The following is a 21,798-nucleotide window of genomic DNA, read 5'->3' as shown; positions in this document are numbered from 1 at the left end:
GACCTCGTGGCGCAACGGTAGCGCGTCTGACTCCAGATCAGAAGGCTGCGTGTTCAAATCACGCCGGGGTCAGGACAGCGGTGCTGTTTTACGTTTTCCTCAGCCCCGAGGGAGTCATTTTCGTGAACACCTCGGCGAGGACGACGGGGAAGGCGAGCAAGAAAGACGCGCCAGGATCCTTGGGGTTGATAGCCTGGACACCGCCAGGACTCAGAGGACTCGGCCAGGCTCCTCTCTCCCTTCGGTTCCTGCATCCGTTCTTCGCCGAACCTCAGCTTCACAAATAACCTCTCGTTGTTTTTTTAAAAAAAAAAAAAAAAAAAAGTAGTGGTGGGGGGTTCTCAGAACGAGCCATCGCTCGCCGCGATGGCGAAGGGACTCGAACGCACAACCTGCGGGTGTCGGCGCAGAAGCGCCGCCTCGCCCCTAGCCCGCCGCCGCCGGCTCCTCGCTCCGTGCGGGATCTTTCGGTCCCGTCACCGCCGCGGTTGAGAGCTCCGCGGGTGTTTAGGAGGAACAACCCGCGCGCCCGGGGACCCGCAGCCGCGACGCCCAGCGCCGCTCGCGGGGACACGCGGGGTCCTGGGGCTGAGCGGCCCCCGAGGGAGGTTCCACGTTCCGGGAAGCCCCGATGCTCACCGGGCGCCCCCCTGCAGCCTCTCCCCACGGCGTGCGCATTCCCGGGGCGGGCTCCCGCGTCGTCTTCCAGTGCGCTCCGGGAGTCCCGGGATGCGGCGTGGGGCCTGGAGAGGTCCCCCACCACGGTGTCCCGCGAGGCCCGGGATGCGCGTGGGGCCCCGGAGAGGTCCCCCACCACGGTGTCCCGCGAGGCCCGGGATGCGCGTGGGGCCCCGGAGAGGTCCCCCACCACGGTGTCCCGCGAGGCCCGGGATGCGCGTGGGGCCCCGGAGAGGTCCCCCACCACGGTGTCCCGCGAGGCCCGGGATGCGCGTGGGGCCCCGGAGAGGTCCCCCACCACGGTGTCCCGCGAGGCCCGGGATGCGCGTGGGGCCCCGGAGAGGTCCCCCACCACGGTGTCCCGCGAGGCCCGGGATGCGCGTGGGGCCCCGGAGAGGTCCCCCACCACGGTGTCCCGCGAGGCCCGGGATGCGCGTGGGGCCCCGGAGAGGTCCCCCACCACGGTGTCCCGCGAGGCCCGGGATGCGCGTGGGGCCCCGGAGAGGTCCCCCACCACGGTGTCCCGCGAGGCCCGGGATGCGCGTGGGGCCCCGGAGAGGTCCCCCACCACGGTGTCCCGCGAGGCCCGGGATGCGCGTGGGGCCCCGGAGAGGTCCCCCACCACGGTGTCCCGCGAGGCCCGGGATGCGGCGTGGGGCCCCGGAGAGGTCCCCCACCACGGTGTCCCGCGAGGCCCGGGATGCGCGTGGGGCCCCGGAGAGGTCCCCCACCACGGTGTCCCGCGAGGCCCGGGATGCGCGTGGGGCCCCGGAGAGGTCCCCCACCACGGTGTCCCGCGAGGCCCGGGATGCGCGTGGGGCCCCGGAGAGGTCCCCCACCACGGTGTCCCGCGAGGCCCGGGATGCGCGTGGGGCCCCGGAGAGGTCCCCCACCACGGTGTCCCGCGAGGCCCGGGATGCGCGTGGGGCCCGGAGAGGTCCCCCACCACGGTGTCCTGCAAGGAGCCGCGGGGGCACTGGGGTCCTTTCCGCCTCTTTAGAGCGAGTGGAAGAGCCGTCCATTTGCACAATCAATGCACACACACATACGCACACACACGCACCTCTGGTTCTAGGAAGTGGGACTTGTCAGAGTAAGAGATGCACCAGGCCCCGGGCTCCCAACGGGAAAGAATCCGGCCAATCGATTATCTGAAAGAGAGAGAGAGAGAGAGAGAGAGAGAGAGAAGAAAGAGAGACATACACATGCACACACACACAGACGGAGAGCGGAGAGAGACAGAGAGAGAGAGACAGAGAGAGGAGAGAGAGACACACAGAGAGAGTGAAATGGATCCTTTTTGCTGGTTCACGTCCCCTTTGTCCTGGAAGACAATGAGGTTCTCCTGCGCGGGTGGCAGGGACACCACCAGGTAGACCCTCCACTAGGTCCACCTGCCAGGGTCTGCATTAGCAGGAGAGACTGGAGTCAGCAGCCAGAGCTGGGTGTGGAACCTAGGTAGAGCAACTCCGGGCACCAGCATCTTAATTGCTAGGCTAAGTAGAGCTGTTCCCGTTTACTTATTTATTTATTTTTAAATGTTTGTTTAAAGGCAGAGAGAGACAGATAGGTAGGGACAGACGCAGAATTCCCGACCTCTGGTGCACTCCCCTTAATCAGGGCACAGCCAGGATTGGGATTTGATCTGCGCTTTTCACGCGGGTAGCAGGGACCCAGCTACTTGAGCCATCGCCTGATGCCGCCCAGGGTGCATGAGTAGGACGCTGGAGACGGGAGTGAAGCTTGCACGCTGACCTAAGCACTCCAGTACGGGTGTGCCCCAAGGGATGGCTAAGCTACAGCACCAGATACCCCGCCTCCATTTCCTTTCAAAACACAAGAAAGTATATCCTTTGAGTATTTTTACTAGCTCTTACATTTATCTGTGAATTAATCATTTACTTATGTTTTCATCCTCCTAAATTCCTTAGAATTTCTGTTTTGTTTCCCTAAAATCCAAAATATTTAGTCAGTGTATTTTTAACTTTCTTTTCAAACATCGAACATATTTATAATATTATTTTTTTCTGTATATATCTTTGACCTTCTTTCATCAGTTTTAATATAAAAGACTCATATTTAATTTTTTTATTTAAAGGCAGAGAGAGAACAAGAGAGCAAGGGAGAGCGAATGTGTTCCCATTCATTCCCCAAAAGCCTGTAACATACTTGGAATCAAAAATTCAGCCGAAGTCTCCCCAAAAATGGCAGGAACCCAAGCTCAAGCCATTTCCTGCTGCCTTCCAAGGTCTGCATTGGTGGGAAGCTGGAATTGGGAGCCAGGAAATGGACCCAGGCACTCCCACTTAGAGTGGGAACATCTTAATTGCCATTAAAAAAGAGGGATTTATTTATTTATTTGAAAGGCAAAGTTACAAAGAGACGTGAAGAGACACAAAGAGAAAGAGATCTAGCCATTGGCTCACTCCCCAAATGGCCACAACAGCCAGGCCTGGACCAGGTTGAAGTAGGAGCTGCACCACAACACCAGCCCCACTAAAAATAAAACAAAACATAATGCTTTTGATCACCATTGTAAAGTTTTGTTTTCTGAAAATTTTTTTTCTAAAACATTCTATCACCTGTAAGAAATGATTATTTCTTTTTTAAATAAGTACTTTTTAAAAGATTTATTTATTTATTTGAAAGGCAGAGTTAGAGAGAGGCAGAGGCAGGGGGGAGAGAGAGAGAGAGAGAGAGAGAGAGAGAGAGAGAGAGAGAGAGAGAGAGAGAAAGGTCTTCCATCTGCTGGTTCACTCCCCAGATGGCCACAATGGCTGGAACTGCACCTATCCGAAGCCAGGAGCCAGGAGCTTCTTCAAGGTTTGCTACATGGGTCCAGGGGCCCAAGGACTTGAGCCATCTTCTACTGTTTTTCTAGGTCATAGCAGACAGCTGGATCAGAAGTGAAGCAGCCAGGACTTGACCTGGCGCCCATATGGGATGACAGTGCTGCAGACCGTGGCTTTAACCCACTGCACCACAGCGCCGACAGCGGAAATGATTACTTCAAAAGCACTTGATAGCAAGCAATCTGTTGTATCCCATAATAATCATTACGTGTGATTTACAACCTGGAAAATCCTTCTGAAAAAGAAAATAAATTCAAAAGAGTGAGGTAGGTAAAAGGTGGTATCTGTGTGGGAAGCAGACAAAACAGATTTCAAATAAGGCCCTGTTCTCCAACTCATTACAAAAAGTAGCATGAAATTGTTACAAAGCGTTCAATAATTTTATCACAGTTATATATTTTTCACATTTATATGTATTTGAATGACTGATGCCAAGCTATATGTAACTTATCACTATATGAAAGAACAGTCAAGGTTATATAAGAATTTTTTATTTAATACAAAGATTTATTTATTTGAAAGGCAGAGTTGCAGAAAGTGGTATCTGGACCGGTTTATAAATGGAATTAGAAGAGGAGACAACCCCGTATAGAAGAAGATAACCATGGAGAAATAAAGGGCTACTAAGCAATGCCAGGACCCAGGCAAGATTGGGAATAATTAGCTGTGGAATTGTGTGCACTTAACAGGGTATGTGCTTGGCACTTGACATGGTGATGCACCAAGGTATGTGGTCTTTAAAAAAAAAAAATTATTTATGTATTTGAAAGAGTTGGGGCCAGCACTGTGCGCAGCGGGTTAAAGCCCTGGCCTGAAGCATCCCATATGGGCGCCGGTTCTAGTCCCGGCTGCTCCACTTCCCATCCAGCTCTCTGCTGTGACCTGGGAAAGCAGTAGAAGATGGCTCAAGTTCTTGGGCCCCTGAACCCATGTAGAAAACCTTGAAGAAGCTCCTGGCTCCTGGCTTCAGATCGGCCCAGCTCCGGCTGTTGCTACCATTTGGGGAGTGAATCAACAGGTGGAAACTCTCTCTCTCTATCTCTGTAACTCTGCCTTTAAAATAAATAAATAAATCTTAAAAAAAAAAAATTATATGGAGGCAGCCCCAAACAATTCAAGTTTCACAAAGCCAGATAATGCAGGATCTTTTAACCTGTTAGCAAGGTTACATCTTACCCCAGATACCCAGCTGAAGAGCTCTGAGAAGTGATACGAACGGATTTAACTGAAAATTACTCAGCTATTTGAGAGACAGAGAGAATTCCCATCTGCTGGTTCAAGAGCAACCCCTTGGGTACCATGGGTTCCAGCCCATGTCTGCAGAGAGCTCTCAGTTCTTCTGACACAGAGGGAAGAAGTACCTTTTGCCCGGTTGACCCTAACTCCCTTGGCTCAAGGACAGGGTCCTTGGGGGCTAATTCCTGGTGCATACATGGCCGCGAATCAAAGCCAGTCTGTCTACTTGCTTCTTTCTCACGTCTAACCTCCCCCTCGGAACTCCTTCTTAGTCGTGTTTGTTCTTTCGGCTCTCTCCACTGGGGACAATGGCGCCTCAACCCTGTTCTACTCAATAGAACACAGCAGGCGCTGTGGCTCAACAGGCAAATCCTCCACCTTGCGGCGCCGGCACATTGGGTTCTAGTCCCGGTCGGGGTGCCGGATTCTGTCCGGATTGCCCCTCTTCCAGGCCAGCTCTCTGCTATGGCCCGGGAGTGCAGAGGAGGACGGCCCAAGTGCTTGGGCCCTGCACCCCATGGGAGACCAGGAGAAGCACCTGGCTCCTGGCTTCGGATCAGCGGCTGCGGCGGCCCTTGGAGGGTGAACCAACGGCAAAAAGGAAGACCTTTCCCTCTCTCACTCCACTCTGCCCGTTAAAAAGAAAAAAAAAAAGAAAGAAAGAAAAAATTAAAAAATAGAACACAGCAAGATCGTCACCAGCACACGGGCTTTATTCCAAGGAACAATGGAGGACTGACTATTAGGGAAAACACTTTGCATCGCACACCCCCCTCTCCGGAGTTAACAACCACACACTAGCATCATTTGGAACGTTCCAGAAAGCCCCCCCCCCAGCCCCCGAGGGCTGGCACCGGGGTCCCCCAGCCCTCTGGGAAGTGGAGTCTTCCCGCCGGGACCCCCGCGACCCGGTGCGCTCGCCGCCCAGTGCGCAGATGCGACTGCAGGCCAGCCTCGGGCTCGAGCCTTTTGTGTCCCCGCGCTCCGTGGGCCGGCACGCGGCCCCGCGCGCTCCTCCCGGCCGCGGCCCCGCCGCCCGCACACCCCAGGGGTAAGAGAAAGCGCGCGGCGCCGACCCCGCCGCAGCCGGGCCCGGGTCCCACCGCGGGGGCTCGTGGCGCCCTCTGAGCGGTCGCGCGGGGATTCTGGGTTCGGGTCTGAGCGAGGGGGCGGGCAGCCGCTAAGGCCGCTGGGAGATGGAGTCGGGAGCGGAGGATTCTGGGAGCGGGAGTCGGTGGGGCGAGGGCTTCGGTTTCTGAGGTGATGTCGAGTGCGAGCGCCTCTCGGAGGTGTTGGCTTTAAATCTCGCCACTCGGCCGGCGCCTCAGGGGACAGAGAGGAAGAAGGCGGCCCGATGCCCCGCCCGTCTGTCTCTGTGTTTTGCCCTGTTTTAGGGTTTGCCTGTATTTGGGGGGCCCGATTCTGGACGGGAGGCGTCTTTAGAGGGAGCGGGGACTCCGTGTCGAAGGGTCCCGTCTTCCTATTGCCATGTGTTTGTGAGCGTCAGGGGTGAACCTGCCGACGGTGACTGCCGCCGTACCTGCAGGCCACGTGTGTGCGTCAGTCTCCGTGGCATTTCCGGAAGGTTCTGGAACTAGCGTGACCGCGGCCCCCATTTTCTCCTCTTTTGCCTTGGTGCGACACGTAATGGCTGACCTTGGTATTCCAAAGAAAGATCTTCCAGCCGTGGGGCTTAATGACCCAGTCCTAAGGTTTCCAAGCGAAGTAGATTTTTGTCTGAGGCCCCAGGACGGAAATGCACAGTAGGAAGCCTGCCAGGGGTAGAGACAGAGGGAGATGCCCCACGGGAAACTCTCCAAGTCTCTCTCCAGAGCTGGGCCGGCAGAGAGCGCAGGCTGTGTAGCGCTGGGAGTCTGCGCTCGTCTCTGAACCAGTAGCTACTGAGGAAGCCCTGCCAGTTACAGGACAAAGAGCAGAAGCTGAGCATGGATGCCGTGGCCATCGAAGTGGAAGAAGAAGGTAAGGGCTGCAGGAATAGACATGAAGTTGAAAGTGAGGAGAATGGAGGGAACCACCCTTGATGAGAATGAAAAAGCCGGGTGCACCCCCATGGTAGGAGACAGCAGCTGACACGTGTCAGGAGAAGGCCCTGGAGCAGACCACAGCCCTCGATCAAAACGCTTTCGCTTGGGAGCCGATGTTGTGGAATAGAGAATAAAGCCACTGCCTGTGATGCCGGCGTCCCGTATGGGTACCAGTTTATGTCCAGGCTGCTGCACTTCCTACCCTGCTCCTTGCTAACGTGCCTGGGCAAGTAGCAGAAGGTGTCCCAAGAGCCTGGGCCCCTGCACCCGTGTGGAAGATCTGGAGCTCCTGGCTTCTGGCTTCAGCCTGGCCCAGCCCCAGCTGTTGAGGCCATTTGGGGAGTAAACCAGTGAATGGAATATCTCTCTCAATTTCTCTCCCCCCTTCCTCCCCCGTAACTCTGCCTTTTAAATAAATAGAACAAAACTTACAAAAATCACTTTCACTTGGTTATCTTTTTTTTAAAGATTTATTTTATTTATTTGAAAGTCAGAGTTAGAGAGAGAGAGAGATCTTCTATCTGCTAGTTGACTCCCTACATGGCCGCAATGGCTGAGGCTGAGCCAGGGTGAAGCCAGGAGCCAGGAGCTTCTTCTAGGTCTCCCACATGTGTGCAGGGGCCCAAGGACTTGGGCCATCCTCTGTTGTTTTCCTAGGCCCATTAGCAGGGAATTGGATCAGAAGTGGAGCATCTGGGCTCGAACTGGTGCTGATGTGGGACGCTAGCGTCACAGGTGGCAGTTTTACCTGTTACACCACAATGCCAACCCCTTACTTGGCTATCTTTTTCTATGTACTCTGTCAACATCTAAGGGTTTTTTTTTTATGTTTATTTTATTATTTTTTATTTTTTATTTTTTGACAGGCAGAGTGGACAGTGAGAGAGAGAGAGAGAGAGAGCAAGGTCCTCCCTTGCCATTGGTTCACCCTCCAATGGCCGCCGCAGTAGGCGCGCTGCTGCCGGCGCACCGCACTGATCCGATGGCAGGAGCCAGGTGCTTCTCCTGGTCTCCCATGGGGTGCAGGGCCCAAGAACTTGGGCCATCCTCCACTGCACTCCCTGGCCACAGCAGAGAGCTGGCCTGGAAGAGGGGCAACCGGGACAGGATCGGTGCCCCAACCGGGACTAGAACCCGGTGTGCCAGCGCCGCAAGGCGGAGGATTAGCCTAGTGAGCTGCGGCGCCAGCCCGGGTTTTTTTTTTTTAAGATTTATTTTAAAGGCACACATTCAGATATATACACACACACACACACATATATCTTCCACTACTAGTTCACTTTCCAAATGGCCACAACATCCAGGACTGGGCCAGGCCAAAGCCAGGAGCCAGGAACTCCAGCTGGGTCTCCCATGTAGGTGGCAGGGTCCTGAGTACCCAGGCCATCATCTGCTGCCTTCCCAGGAGCATTTGCAGGGAGCTGGATCAGAAGCAGAACAGTGAGGACTGCAATGTGGGATGCTGGCATTGCAAGTGTGGCTTAACCTACTGTGCCACAATGCTGGCTCCTACATCTGAGCTTTTTGAGTTAAATATTGTCAGCCTTATGTACACAACCTGGCCTGTGACAGCTTTTGCCCTAGTGAATATGGAAATACAAAAATAGAATTTACGTACCTCATAGCTTATTTTCGACTCTTTTCAGCTGTGACCACTGAAGATGCTTCTCTACTCCAAAAACAAAGCACAGAAGAAATGGAACCTACCGTTGAGCTGCTGCCTGTTGAGTTCCAGGTGAGTTTGAGTTTAATTTCCCTCCCCTGAAATCTTAGCAAGTGTACAGTGTGTCCTTGTTTCTTTCATATTGTTTCAGAGATCCAAGGAAATCCCACCAAAAGAACTGAACCAACATACTTCTTTAAAAAGATTTATTTATTTGAAAGGCAGAGTGGGGCCGGTGCTGTGGTGTAGCACATAAAGCCGCCGCCTGCAGTGCTGGCATCCCATGTGGGCAACGGTTCAAGTCCCAGCTGTTCCACTTCTGATCCAGTTCTTTGCTATAGCCTGGGAAATCAGTAGAAGATGGCCCAAGTGCTTGAGACACTCAACCAACATGTTTAAAAAAAAAAAAAGGCAGAGTGATAGAGAGAGAGGGTAAAACAGAAAAAGAGGTCTTTCACTGGTTTACTCCCAAATGGCCACATTGGCTAGGGGCTAGGGCTGAACCAGGCCAAAGCCAGGACCCTGAAGCTCCATCCAGGCCTCTTACATTGGTGGCAGGGATCCAAGCATTAGGGCCATCCGCTTCTTTCCCAGGTGCATTAACAGGGAACTAGATTGGAAGTGGGACAGCCAGGACTTGAACCAGCGCTCATATGGGGTGCCAGCATTGCAGTTGGTGGCTTAACTCACTGAATCACAACACTGGCTCCTGAACCAAAGGACTTTTTCCTTGAAGACTCGAAACTCTGGGGAGAGTTGAGGCTGGAGATTTAAATCTGGGAATGATCTATAGTTTTGTTTTGTTTTTTACAGGTAGAGTTAGTAAGAGAGACAGAGAAAGGTCTTCCTTCCGTTGGTTCACCCCCAAATGGCTGCTACGGCCGGCGCGCTGCGCCGATCTGAAGCCAGAAGCCAGGTGCTTCCTCCTGGTCTCCCATGTGGGTGCATGGCCCAAGCACTTGGGCCATCCTCCACTGCCTTCCTGGGCCACAACAGAGAGCTGGACTGGAAGAGGAGCAACTGGGACAGAATCCAGGGCCCCAACTGGGACTAGAACCCGATGTACTGGCGCCGCAGGCAGAGGATTAGCCTAGTGAGCTATATGAATAGTAGTTTAAGCCATGAAACTGTGGTCACTAAGAGAGTGGGTGTAGATAGGGCAGAGATGAGAGCTCCTTACTGAGTGCAGTAACTCTCCAATGCTTAGAAGTCAGGGAGTTGGGGCCGGCGCCGTGGCTCAACAGGCTAATCCTCCGCCTTGCGGCGCCGGCACACCGGGTTCTAGTCCCGGTCGGGGCGCCGATCCTGTCCCGGTTGCCCCTCTTCCAGGCCAGCTCTCTGCTGTGGCCGGGGAGTGCAGTGGAGGATGGCCCAAGTGCTTGGGCTCTGCACCCCATGGGAGACCAGGAGAAGCACCTGGCTCCTGCCATCGGAGCAGTGCGGTGCGCCGGCCACAGCACGCCTACCGCGGCGGCCATTGGAGGGTGAACCAACGGCAAAAAGGAAGACCTTTCTCTCTGTCTCTCTCTCACTGTCCACTCTGCCTGTCAAAAAAAAAAAAAAAAAAAAAAAAGTCAGGGAGTTGAAGAGAAGACTGAGAAGATGTGACCAGTGAGGCTGGCGGAGAGCAAAGATGTGGCATCCTGGAAACCAGCTGGAAGTGTTGCCAGGAGAAGGGAGTGATCAGCTGTGTTAAATACTGTTGCTCAGCCAGGTGCGATGAGGCCTGGGAATTGAGCACTGAGTTTACAAATGTGCAGGCCCTTGGTGATGGCAGAGAGCAGCTTCAGGGAGCAGTGGAGTGGAATGGGGAAAAAAATGAGGGGAGAGAAACTGGATCCAGGGCCTCTGGACACCTATTTTGGAGAGTATTAGTTTAAAAGAAAGGAGGGAAGTAGAGTGACAGCTAGATAAGAGTAGTAAGACAAGACCAAAGAGGTGGTTTTTAAAAAATGTTTTAAAGGTAGGAGGAATCTTGCTGGTATGTAAGTGTAGATGGAGAATTGTAAGCTCTGAGTCTTGGGGAACTCCAGCATATAAAGACGCCTTTCAGACATGACGTCATGTATTTTCAGTAACCAGTCTAGGGAGTAAAGAATACCTATTTCACAGACAAAGAAACTGAGGCTCATGGTAGCTTGCTCAGAATCATCAAATGGTTGAGCCCTCGTCAGAACCCGTTCATATGATTCTAAATCCTGTGCCACTAACGATTCTCATCTATTGCTTGAGTTTTCCACAAAGTATTCTGCAGTTAATTATGGCTCATAAAATATACTTACATGACTGTCATTGTAACAGAGTAAGAATCTGACTTTAGAACCGTAGAACATTTTCAACTTAAATCAGTAAATTCACTTGTTCAGACAGCTTTAAGAAGTGAAAGTTAAGTAAATCTAAACTCACGACCCAAAATACAGAGAAAGACAAGGCTTCTTCTTTTTTTTTTTTTTTAAAGATTTATTTATTTTATTTGAACAGCAAATTCAAATAATGAGAGCTGGATCGGAAGTGGAACAGGCAGGACTCAAACCGTTGCCCATATGGTATGGCAGCACTGCAGGCGGCGGCTTTACCTGCTACGCCACAGCGCTGGCCCCGAAGAGACTTCTATAAGAACAATCTGAATTTCTTTGAAATTTCAGAATATACCTATTAATATGGCACCATAAATTACACATCTGAGCCTTATTATATCCACAGCATAATCAATAGTTAACATTTAGTTTTCATTTGATAGTTTATTATTATATTGATTTAGTAAAAGGCAGAAGAGTATAATTAAAAATGTAAGTTTGAGGGGCTGGTGCTGTGGCTCACTTGGTTAATCCTCCGCCTGTGGTGCCAGGTTCTAGTCCCAGCTGCTCCTCTTCCAGTCCAGCACTCTGCTGTGGCCTGGGAAAGCAGTGGAGGATGGCCCACGTCCTTGGGCCCCTGAACCCGCATGGGGGACCGGGAGGTAGCTTCTGGCTCCTGGCTTCAGATCAGCGCAGCTCCAGCCGTTGCGGCCACTTAGGGAGTGAACCAACGGAAGGAAGACCTTTCTCTCTGTCTCTCTCACTGTCTGTAACTCTTCCTGTCAAATAAATAAATAGGCCAGCGCCGCGGCTCACTAGGCTAATCCTCCGCCTTGCGGCGCCGGCACACCGGGTTCTAGTCCCAGTCGGGGCACCGATCCTGTCCCGGTTGCCCCTCTTCCAGGCCAGCTCTCTGCCGTGGCCAGGGAGTGCAGTGGAGGATGGCCCAAGTGCTTGGGCCCTGCACCCACATGGGAGACCAGGAGAAGCACCTGGCTCCTGCCATCGGAACAGCGCGGTGCGCCTACCGCGGCGGCCATTGGAGGGTGAACCAACGGCAAAAGGAAGACCTTTCTCTCTGTCTCTCTCTCACTATCCACTCTGCCTGTCAAAAAAAAAAAAAAATATATATATATATATATATATATATATATGTAAGTTTGAGGTCAGACTGTCTGGTCCAAATGCCAGATCTGACCCTTACACTTAAAAATAATGTTAATAACACGATTTGCCTTACCTCGTATGGTTTTTATTTTGAGAAAGTTTACTCAAATAACTTAACACATAGAAAATAAATTATAAGTATTAGCATTCATTATTATATTCCATAGCACAGACTCATATTTCATAATTTTAGAATATTTCATTAAAGTTAAAACCTTCTAGATTGTTCCTTCCCCTTACCATTACCAAGCCCTCTAGGAATGTGAAGAATGTGCTTGTTCTTCCAGGAGTTGATGACAGTCAAAGATGAAGAAATGGACTTCACCCAAGAGGAGGTCGAAGAGCTGAATTCTGCCCACAAGTACATAGGCATGGATATGAAGGTGGAGCACTGTGGGAGCCTCGCATTTTGGGGTAAGGAAGTCTTATTTTGTAATGTGGGCTACTTATTGCAGTATAAGTGTCTCAGTCTATTTGAGCTACTGTAACAAAATACCATAAACCAAGAGGCTTATGGACATCAGAAATTGATTTCTCATAGTTCTGGAAACTGGGAATTCTACAATCGAAGTGCTAGAAAATTTGGTATCTGGTGAGGGCCTACTGTCTGGTTCTTAGATGCTACCTTCTTATGTGGTGGGAGGGGTGGGGAGAGGTCTCTGTTGGGTCTCTTCTATAAGAGTATTAGTCTCATTCATGAGGGAGCTGTAATTCATAAAATTTGGTGAAAATTTGAAAATTTTGTGGTTGGTAGGGTATAGGGAAGAGTCCAGTATGCTTCTCAAGGTTCTGACTTTCAATTACAAGAACTGGGGTTGGGCTGGCACTGTGGCATAGTGGGTAAAGCCACTGCCTGCAGTGCTGGGATCCCATGTGGGTGCTGGTTTGATTCCTGGCTACTCCACTTCTGATCCAGCTCTCTGCTATGGCATGGGAAAGCAGTGGAAGAAGGCCCAAGTCCTTGGGCCCGTATATCTGCATGGGAGACCCAGAAGAAGCTTCTGGCTCCTGGCTTCAGATTGGCTTCAGATTGGCCATTGTGGCCATTTAGGGAATGAACCAGCAAATGGAAGACCTCTCTCTCTCTGTTTCTGCCTCTGCCTCTCTGTAACTCTGCCTTTCAAATAAATAAATAAATCTTTTTTTTTTTTTTAAAGAGAAACTGGGGTTTTCTGAAGATTAGTTATGTTAATATATTTAATCTCTTACAATAACAGTTCACCCATAATAAAAACAGAATTGTTAATCTAGTATTATAGTTCACAGTGTATATTAAATTTTATTACTGTTCTCAACTTATAAAAATCATAACATTAAAATATATTGCCAGCGCCGTGGCTTAACAGGCTAATCCTCCGCCTTGCAGCACCAGCACACTGGGTTCTAGTCCCGGTTGGAGCGCCAGATTCTATCCTGGTTGCCCCTCTTCCAGGCCAGCTCTCTGCTATGGCCCGGGAAGGCAGTAGAGGATGGCCCAAGTGCTTGGGCCCTGCACCCGCATGGGAGACCAGGAGAAGCACCTGGCTCCTGCCTTCGGATCAGCAAGATGCGCAGGCCGCAGCGGCCATTGGAGGGTGAACCAACGGCAAAAAGGAAGACCTTTCTCTCTGTCTCTCTCTCTCAATGTCCACTCTGCCTGTCCAAAAAAAAAAAAAAAAAGTTAAAAAAAAACATTAAAATATATTTACTCAAATATTTTTATCGTTATATTTCTATAATGAGGCAAAATAATCTTTTTTTTTTTTTAAGATTTATTTATTTGAAAGACAGAGTTACAGAGAGAGAGAAGGAGAGACAGGTCTTCCATCCACTAGTTCACTCCCCAGATGGCCACGATGGCCAGGGCTGGGCTAGGCCAAAGCCAGGAGCCAGGAGCTAGGAGCTTCATCAGGGTCTCCCACCTAGGTGCTGGGGCCCAGGTAGTTGGCCATCTTCCACTGCCTTCCCAGGCACATTAGCAAGAAGGTGGATCAGAAGTGGAACAGCCTCGGGACTTGAGCCGGTGCCCATATAAGATGCTGGCATTGCAGGTGGTGGCTTTTACCCCATTATGCCACAGCGCTGGTCCCAAAAGAGTCTCAGTAAAGGCATACTGAACTCTCAGGTTGCCTCCTTATTTGTATTACTTGTGTTCAGTTTTGTTCATACAATACATATTTAGGGGCAGGTGAGTGGCTCAGCAGTTAAGATGCCATTGTGATGCCCACATCCCATATCAGGATGTCTGGGTTCAGTTCCTGCTGCACTTCGGATTCCAGCTTCCTGCTAATGCACACCCTGGGAGGCAGCAGTGAGGGCTCACGTGCTTGGGTCCCTGGCACCCATGTGTGAGACCTGGATTGAGTTTCAGGCTCTTGCTTTAGCCTGGTCCAGCCCTGGCTGTTAAAGGCATTTGGGGAATAAACTCCAGCAGATGGAAGATCTCTGTCTCTGCTTCTCTCTCTTTCTCTCTGTGCCTTTCAGATTCAAATAAACAAATAAATATTTTTTAAAGATTTATTTATTTATTTGAAAGTCAGAGTTACACAGAGAGAGGAGAAACAAAGGTCTTCCATCCGATGGTTCACTCCCCAATTGGCCGAAACAGCTGGAGCTGCACCTATCCAAAGCCAGGAGCCAGGAGCTTCTTCCAGGTCTCCCATGTGGGTGCAGGGGCCCAAGGACTTGGGCCATCTTCCACTGCTTTCCCAGGCCATAGCAGAGAGCTGGATCAGAAGTGGAGCAGCTAGGTCTCGAACTGGTGTCCAAATAGGATGCCGGCGCTTCAGGCCACGGTGTTAACCAGCTGTGCCACAGCACCGGCCACAACAAATAAATAAATTTAAACCATATGTTTAATGTGTGCTTACTGTCTACCAGCACTATGATAGGCCCTGAGAAATATCAGTGAACAAAAGAGAGATGATGTACACTCTCGAAACTTACCTTTTGGTGGCAGAGTACATATTCTTGTGTAAAGTCTCCTTTTTCACGAGCATGATGATGTTGATGTTTTCTGAGCTAGTGAAACCTGAAGAGTGTGTGGGTTAAGGGAGCAGATGAGTCAAAGTGTAGATTTGAGGATACTCCAAAAAGCTCATTGAAAGTGGCATTAAAAGATAAGTTTATTTTGGGGCTAAAATTTTTTAAATTCACAAATAGTGTTTTCATAATATGCTTTTTTTTTTTTTTTTTTTTTTTGACAGGCAGAGTGGACAGTGAGAGAGAGACAGAGAGAAAGGTCTTCCTTTTTGCTGTTGGTTCACCCTCCAACGGCCGCCGCGGTAGGCGCGCTGCGGCCGGCGCACTGCGCTGATCCGATGGCAGGAGCCAGGTGCTTCTCCTGGTCTCCCATGGGGTGCAGGGCCCAAGCACTTGGGCCATCCTCCACTGCACTCCCTGGCCACAGCAGAGAGCTGGCCTGGAATAGGGGCAACCGGGACAGGATCGGTGCCCCGACCGGGACTAGAACCCAGTGTGCTGGCGCCGCAAGGCGGAAGATTAGCCTAGTGAGCCGCGGCGCCGGCCTCATAATATGCATTTTCATGAATGTTTTGAAAGCCTCTTTGTGCACATAGATCATAAAAAATTTTTGCACAAAATAAACATTTTTTCATTAACTTTTTGACATACTCTTGTAGAGTAAATTCAGGATTTCTAAATGGATATATAAAGTAGTAGCCGAGAACACGGATAGGGAGAGAGAACTAAGCTGGAGATATGGGTTTGGGTGGAATTATAGAAAATAATTAAGACCACGGGATGGATATGGTCTTTAATCTGCTGTGCAGTAATGCTGGACATGTATGAGATTTTTAAAGGAAAGAATGTAATTGGGGGAGGGAGCAAAAGCAAAAGAGGGGAGCCTAAGGCTGAATGCCAAGAACTATCAACATGTAAGAACAAACAGCAGAAAAAGTTCCAGAGACATAGAGATCAGAGAAAACCTAGACAGCGTAGAAACACAAAAGACAGGACAGAATGCTGGCAGCTGGAAGACTGAGCCACAGCATCCAGTGCTGCTGAGATGCCAAGCTGAACAACACGTAAGAAAGAGCCCCGCTGGGTTTTGATGACCAGGAAGTGGTTGTTGACTTCAGGGAGAGTAGGGAAAGTAGTAGAGAGAGAAGCCAGACTAGTGAGAACAGGAGTATACGATGAGAGAATGCACATAGCTCTTTGAGAAGTTTGGCTGTGACAAAAGAGGAAGGAAGATGGAAGGAAGGAAGCAAAGAAGGAAGAAAGGAATTTTTGCTTTTGCAAGGAAGGAAGAGAGGGAGGGAGGGAAGATGGAAGGAAGGAAAGAAAGGGGTAGTGGTTAGTGGAGACACAAGTTCATACTTAAAGCATCTAAAAGAAACATTTTGCCTCTGTGAAAAGACCAGAGAGTATTATTTAATTTATTTGATAGGCAGAGAGATATAGAGCACTGACATTTACTGGTTCTCTCATGCTGGGTGTCCATGCCAAGTGGTCAGGCCTGTGTGGAGGCTGAAGGTAGGAGCTATTTGAATCCACTCCAGGTCTCCTGCATGCGTGGGAGGAGTCCAGTTACTTGGGCATTCACTGCTGCCTCCCAGGGTCTGCATTAGCAGGAACCTGGAGTTAGGAGCCGGAGGAAGGTATTGAACCCAGGCACTCCAGTATGGGGTACAGACATCTTACCTGCTAGACCAGACCCCTTCCCCTAGCAAAAACCGTTTAAAAAATAATGGGGCGGTGGGACAGCGGCACTGTGGCACTGAGTCCCAGCTGCTCTGCTTCTGATCCAGTCCCTGCTAATGTGCCAGGGAAATGCAGTGGAAGATGGCCCTCGTGCTTGGGCCCCTGCACCTACATGAGAGACCCAGAAGAAGCTCCTGGATCCTTGCTTCAGCCTGGCCCAGCCCTGGCTGTTACAACCATCTGGGGAGTGAACCAACAGATGGAAGGTCTCTTTCTCTCTCTGTATCTCTCTCTATCTCTGTAATTCTACCTTTCAATATAAATAAATCTTTTTTTTTTTTTTAAACATAATGTGTGGGGCAGGCATTTGGCTGAGAGGTTAGGATGCCTGTATCTCATATCAGAGTACCTGGGTTCCAGTTCTGGTTCTGCTGTGATTCTAGCTCTCTGCTGATGTGCACCTTGGGAGGCAGCAGGTGATAGCTTAAGTAGTTGGATCCCTTCTATCCACGTGGGTGATCTGGATGGAGTTCCTGGTGGCTTCTGCTTGGAGAACGAACCAGCATATAGGAATTCTGCTGTGCCACCCATCTCTCTACCTCTCAAATAAAAATAAATAGTGCTTCCTTTGGCAGCACATATACTAAAATTGGATCGATACAGAGAAGGTTAGCATAGCCCCTGTACAAGGATGACATGCAGATTTGCAAAGTATTCCATGTTTTTTTTTTTACTATTTATTGAATTATTTACTTAGTGTAGGGTTAATCTTATGAATATAAAATAGACTGAGAGTAGATCATTCTAAAAATTAAAGGAAGGAATGAAAGGAAGGAGGAGGGAGGGAGGGTGGGGTGGGAAGTATTACTATGCTTCTAAATCTGTATATATGAAATACATGAAATTTGTTCAGCTTAAAAAATTTAAAAATAAAAAAATACTATATAGCCATGAAAGAGAATAAAATCTTGTCATTTGCAACCACATAGACAGACCTGGAGGTCACCATGTTAAGTGAAATAAATCAGCTGTAGAAAGGCAAGTACAACATAATCTCACTCATTTGGGGAGTCATTAAAGCTAATCTTGGGGCTGGTGCTGTGGCATAGTGGGTTAAGCCTCCGCTTGGGTGCCAGCATCCCATATAGGTGCTGGTTCCAGCCACAGCTGCTCTACTTCCAATCCGGCTCCCTGCTAATGGTCTGAGAAAGCAGTGAAAGATGGCCCAAGTACTTGGCCCCTGTAACCACTTGGGAGACCCAGAAGCTCCAGATCGGCCCAGTTCCAGCCATTGCTGCCATTTAGGGAGTGAACGAGCAGATGGAAGACCTCTCTGTCTCTGCCTCTCTTTGTCTGCAATTCTGTCTCTCGAAAAAAAAGAAACAACTTTAAAAAAAAAAAGTTAATTTTATATAATTTAGGAATATAATAATGGTTACCAAAGGCCAGGGAAAGTAAGCAGAGGGAGGGATGAGGAAAAATTTGATTAATGGGCATTAAATTAAGTAAGAAATTGTAGTCTTCTATAGCACAGAAAGGTGACTATAGATAATGATAATGTATTATGTATTTTTCTTTAAAAAACAAAACAACACCTAAAACTAGAAGAAAGGATTTTGAATGTTTTCATTGTAAAGATAACATTAAATGTTTGAGGATATAGCTGTGTTTACCCTGATTTGACATTACAAAATGTATACATGTATCAAAATATCACATGGTGCCGTATAAATATGTACAATTTTATATGTCAATTAAAAGCTTTAAAATTTTTAAATAAAATAGGATGCTGGTGTTGTGGTGTAAGCCTGAGATGCCAGCACTCCATATGGGCACTGGTTCAACTCCCAGCTGCTCAATTTCCAGTCCACCTCTCTGCTAATCACTTGGGAAGAGCAGTGTAAGATACCCCCAGCACTTGGGCCCCTGCTGCCCACATAGGTGACGTGCAGGGGCCCAAGCAGTTGGGCCATCCTCCGCTGCCTTTCCAGGTGCACTAGCAGGGAGCTGGACTGGAAGCAGAGCAGTCAGGGACATGAGCTGCCACCAGTATGGGATGTGGGCACTGCAGGTGGAGGCCCAGCCCTCTACGTCACAGTGCTGGACCCTTAAATAAATAATTTTAATATCTTTTAAAAAAAGATTTATGTACTTATTGAAAGTCACAGTTACAGAAAGAGAGGGGGAGGCAGAGAGAGATCTTCCATCTGCTAGTTTACTCCCCAGATGGCCAGAATAGCCAGGGCTGGACCAGACCAAAGCCAGGAGCCAAGTGTTTCATCCAGGTCTCCCACATGGGTGCAGGGGCCCAAACAGTTGGGCCATCCTCCACTGATTTTTCCAGGCCATTGGCAGGGAGTTGGATCAGAAGTGGAGCAGCCGGAATACAAACCAGCACCCACAGGGGATGCTGGCATTGCAGAAGGCAGCTTTACCCACTAAGCTGCAATGCTGGTCCCATAGGCATAATTTTAAAATATTATCGTAGTCCCTCTCACAATCTTATTCCTCTCAACATAGAAAGGACCAACATTTGTGCTTTTTGTTATTTTAGATTCTGAATCTATGCCTGCAACTGAAGAATTCCTTTTAAAGCAGGAAGATTATGAACGATCACCTGAAAGAGAGCTGATACTAGAAAGACTTCAAAAGGGTGATGCTTGGAGCTCTAGGTTGATAGGAACCTGGGAATGTGAAGGCACATTGGGAAGGCAGCCAGGAAACCAGAAGAGAGACTTAAGGCGTGTCACAGTCAAACACAGGAAAAGGCCTGCGGGTTGTCATGAAACTGGGGAAAGTTCGAACCCCATCAGACGTCGGAAAATGCACCCCGGGAAAAAGCCGTGGGAGTGCACCGCGTGTGGCAAGTGCTTCAGTTACTACTCCGCCTTTGTCCCCCATCAGAGAACCCACACTGGCGAGAAGCCGTATGCATGTAGCCAGTGCGGCAAGGCCTTCAGTCGGAGTTCTTCACTCCTTCAGCATCAGAGAATCCACACTGGAGAGAAGCCCTACGAGTGTGATGTGTGCGGGAAAGCTTTCTGTCACCGTTCGGCCCTGCTGCAGCATCACACCGCTCACACGGGAGAGAAGCCCTATGCGTGCGAGGAGTGTGGGAAGGCCTTCAGCCAAAGCACGTATCTCATTCAGCATCAGCGCATACACACTGGGGAGAAGCCCTACAGATGCAAGGATTGTGAGAAAGCTTTCAACGATACCTCATCCCTCATTAAACACCAGAGGGTGCATACTGGAGAAAAACCCTACGGCTGCAAAGAGTGTGGGAAAGCCTTTAGTGATCGGTCAGGCCTGACTCAGCATCGGAGAACCCACACGGGGGAAAAGCCGTATGAGTGCAGTGAGTGTGGGAAAGCCTTCAGCTACTGTTCAGCTCTTCTTCAGCATCAAGGTACTCACAGTGCGGAGAAGCCTTACAAATGTAATGAATGTGAGAAAGCCTTCAGCGACCGCTCAGCTCTTGTAAGACATCAGAGAATTCACACTGGCGAGAGACCTTACAAATGCAGAGAGTGTGAGAAGGCCTTCAGCCAGAGCTCATCCCTTACAAAGCATCTAAGAACTCACACTGGCGAGAAACCGTATAAATGCCATGATTGTGACAGAGCCTTCAGCCAGAGCTCATCTCTTATTCAACACCAGAAAATTCATACACGACAAAAAGCCTACAGAAGTAAGAAGAAGGGTGAGAAAACCTGTATGTTCAGCCTTTCATCAACATAAAGAAAATCATGATGAATAGAATGAAGTACATTTACAAAACAATTATTCTCCCCTGATTGTATAGATCTGTTCTAAATGTTGTAGACCATATTCCAAAACTATTAAGAAACTGTGCCACTCACAAAATAGCCTTCTTCCTTGAAATGTTACTGTGTATGGAAGAGGGCAGCAAGAGGTAAATGTCACTATCTGTGGGCTTTTTTTAAAGATTTATTTATTTTATTTGAAAGGCAGAGTACAGAGAAGCAGAGGCAGAGAAAGAGAGAGGTCTTCCATCTGCTGGTTCACTTCCCAAATGGCCACAAGGACCGGAGCTGTGTTGATCCCAAGCCAGGAGCCAGGAGCTTCCTCCTGATCTCCCATGCGACTACAGGGGCCCAAGGACTTGGGCCATCTTCTGCTGCTTTCCCAGGCACATTATCAGGGAGCTGGATGGGAAGTGGAGCAGCTGGGACTCAAACCAGCACCCATTTGGGATGCCAGCACTGCAGGCGGTAGCTTTACCCACTACACCACAACACCGGCCCCTATCTGTGGCTTTTATTTTTTATTTTTAAAGATTTATATATTTATTTGAAAGAGCTACACAGAGAGAGAAACAGAGGCACAGAGAGAGAGAGAGAGGTCTTCCATCCACTGGTTCATTCCCCAAATGGCCACAACAGCCGGAGCTGGGCTAGGCCAAAGCCAGGAGCTTCTACCAGGTCTCCCACATGAGTGCAGGGACCCAAGGACTTCGGCCATTTTCTGCTGCTTTTCCAGGCCATTGCAGAGAGCTGGATGGGAAGAGGAACAGCCAAGACTCGAACTGGTGCCCATATGGGATGCCAGCACTGCAAGCGGCAGCTTTACCTGCTATGCCACAGCACCAGCCCCAACAGTATCTTCTATTTTTTTTTTTTTTAAAGAAAGAGGTATTTATTTGAAAGTAAAAGTTAGAAAGGAAAAGACAGAGAGTAAGAAATCTTGCATCTGCTGGTTCACTCTCCAGATGGCTGCAGTGGCCAGAGCTGGGCCAGGCCAGAGCCAGCAGCCAGGAGCTTCATCCAGGGGACCACATGTTTTTCAGGGGTCTAAGCACTGGGACCATCTTCACTGCATTTGCTAGGTCATTAAGAGGGAACTGAATAAGAAGTGGGGCAGTTGGGATACAAACCAGCACCCCTATGGGATGCTGGTGTCCCAGGCAAGTGCTTAACTCACTATGCCATAACGCCAGCCCCAGTGGTATCTTTTTGACCTGATTTTTGATCCCTTTTCTTGGCCCTTTCTTATTAACCTCACGATCAACCTAATACTAATTTCTTCTTTGGCCCTAACTGACTCTGGCTAATATGCTCTTTTTAAGCCTGGCTGCAACTCTCTCAACTGCTTTTGTGTGCTGGGATAATATATTGTGCTTGCTTACCTATGGCTTCTTGGTAGCAAAAGTTAACAATAATGAATAAGCTTAGATGAGGACCTACAAGTGAGAA

The 21,798-nt window shown here is 49.5% G+C and overlaps 1 protein-coding gene and 2 non-coding genes across 3 annotated transcripts; all 3 read left to right on the top strand.

The window, feature by feature from the left end:
• Positions 1–72, top strand: TRNAW-CCA (transfer RNA tryptophan (anticodon CCA)). Its single transcript has one exon. It is a non-coding gene; the product is annotated as a tRNA-Trp (tRNA).
• A 6,512-nt stretch (positions 73–6,584) lies between these two features.
• LOC133750990 (zinc finger protein OZF-like) lies at positions 6,585–20,855 on the top strand. The gene is made up of 4 exons (XM_062180831.1): positions 6,585–6,746; positions 8,458–8,546; positions 12,226–12,352; positions 19,137–20,855. Exons 1-4 carry the CDS (start codon positions 6,713–6,715, stop codon positions 20,321–20,323), a joined length of 1,437 nt encoding a protein of 478 aa, XP_062036815.1. The 5' UTR covers positions 6,585–6,712; the 3' UTR covers positions 20,324–20,855.
• LOC133751128 (U6 spliceosomal RNA) lies at positions 17,202–17,308 on the top strand. The gene has a single exon (XR_009864762.1). It is a non-coding gene; the product is annotated as a U6 spliceosomal RNA (small nuclear RNA).
• Positions 20,856–21,798: the final 943 nt, after the last annotated feature.

Source organism: Lepus europaeus, chromosome 21, assembly GCF_033115175.1.
Source record: "Lepus europaeus isolate LE1 chromosome 21, mLepTim1.pri, whole genome shotgun sequence".
NCBI classification, from domain to species: Eukaryota; Metazoa; Chordata; class Mammalia; order Lagomorpha; family Leporidae; genus Lepus; species Lepus europaeus.
The sequence above is the reverse complement of the archived record's forward strand: the minus strand, read 5'-3'. Positions and strand labels throughout refer to the sequence as shown.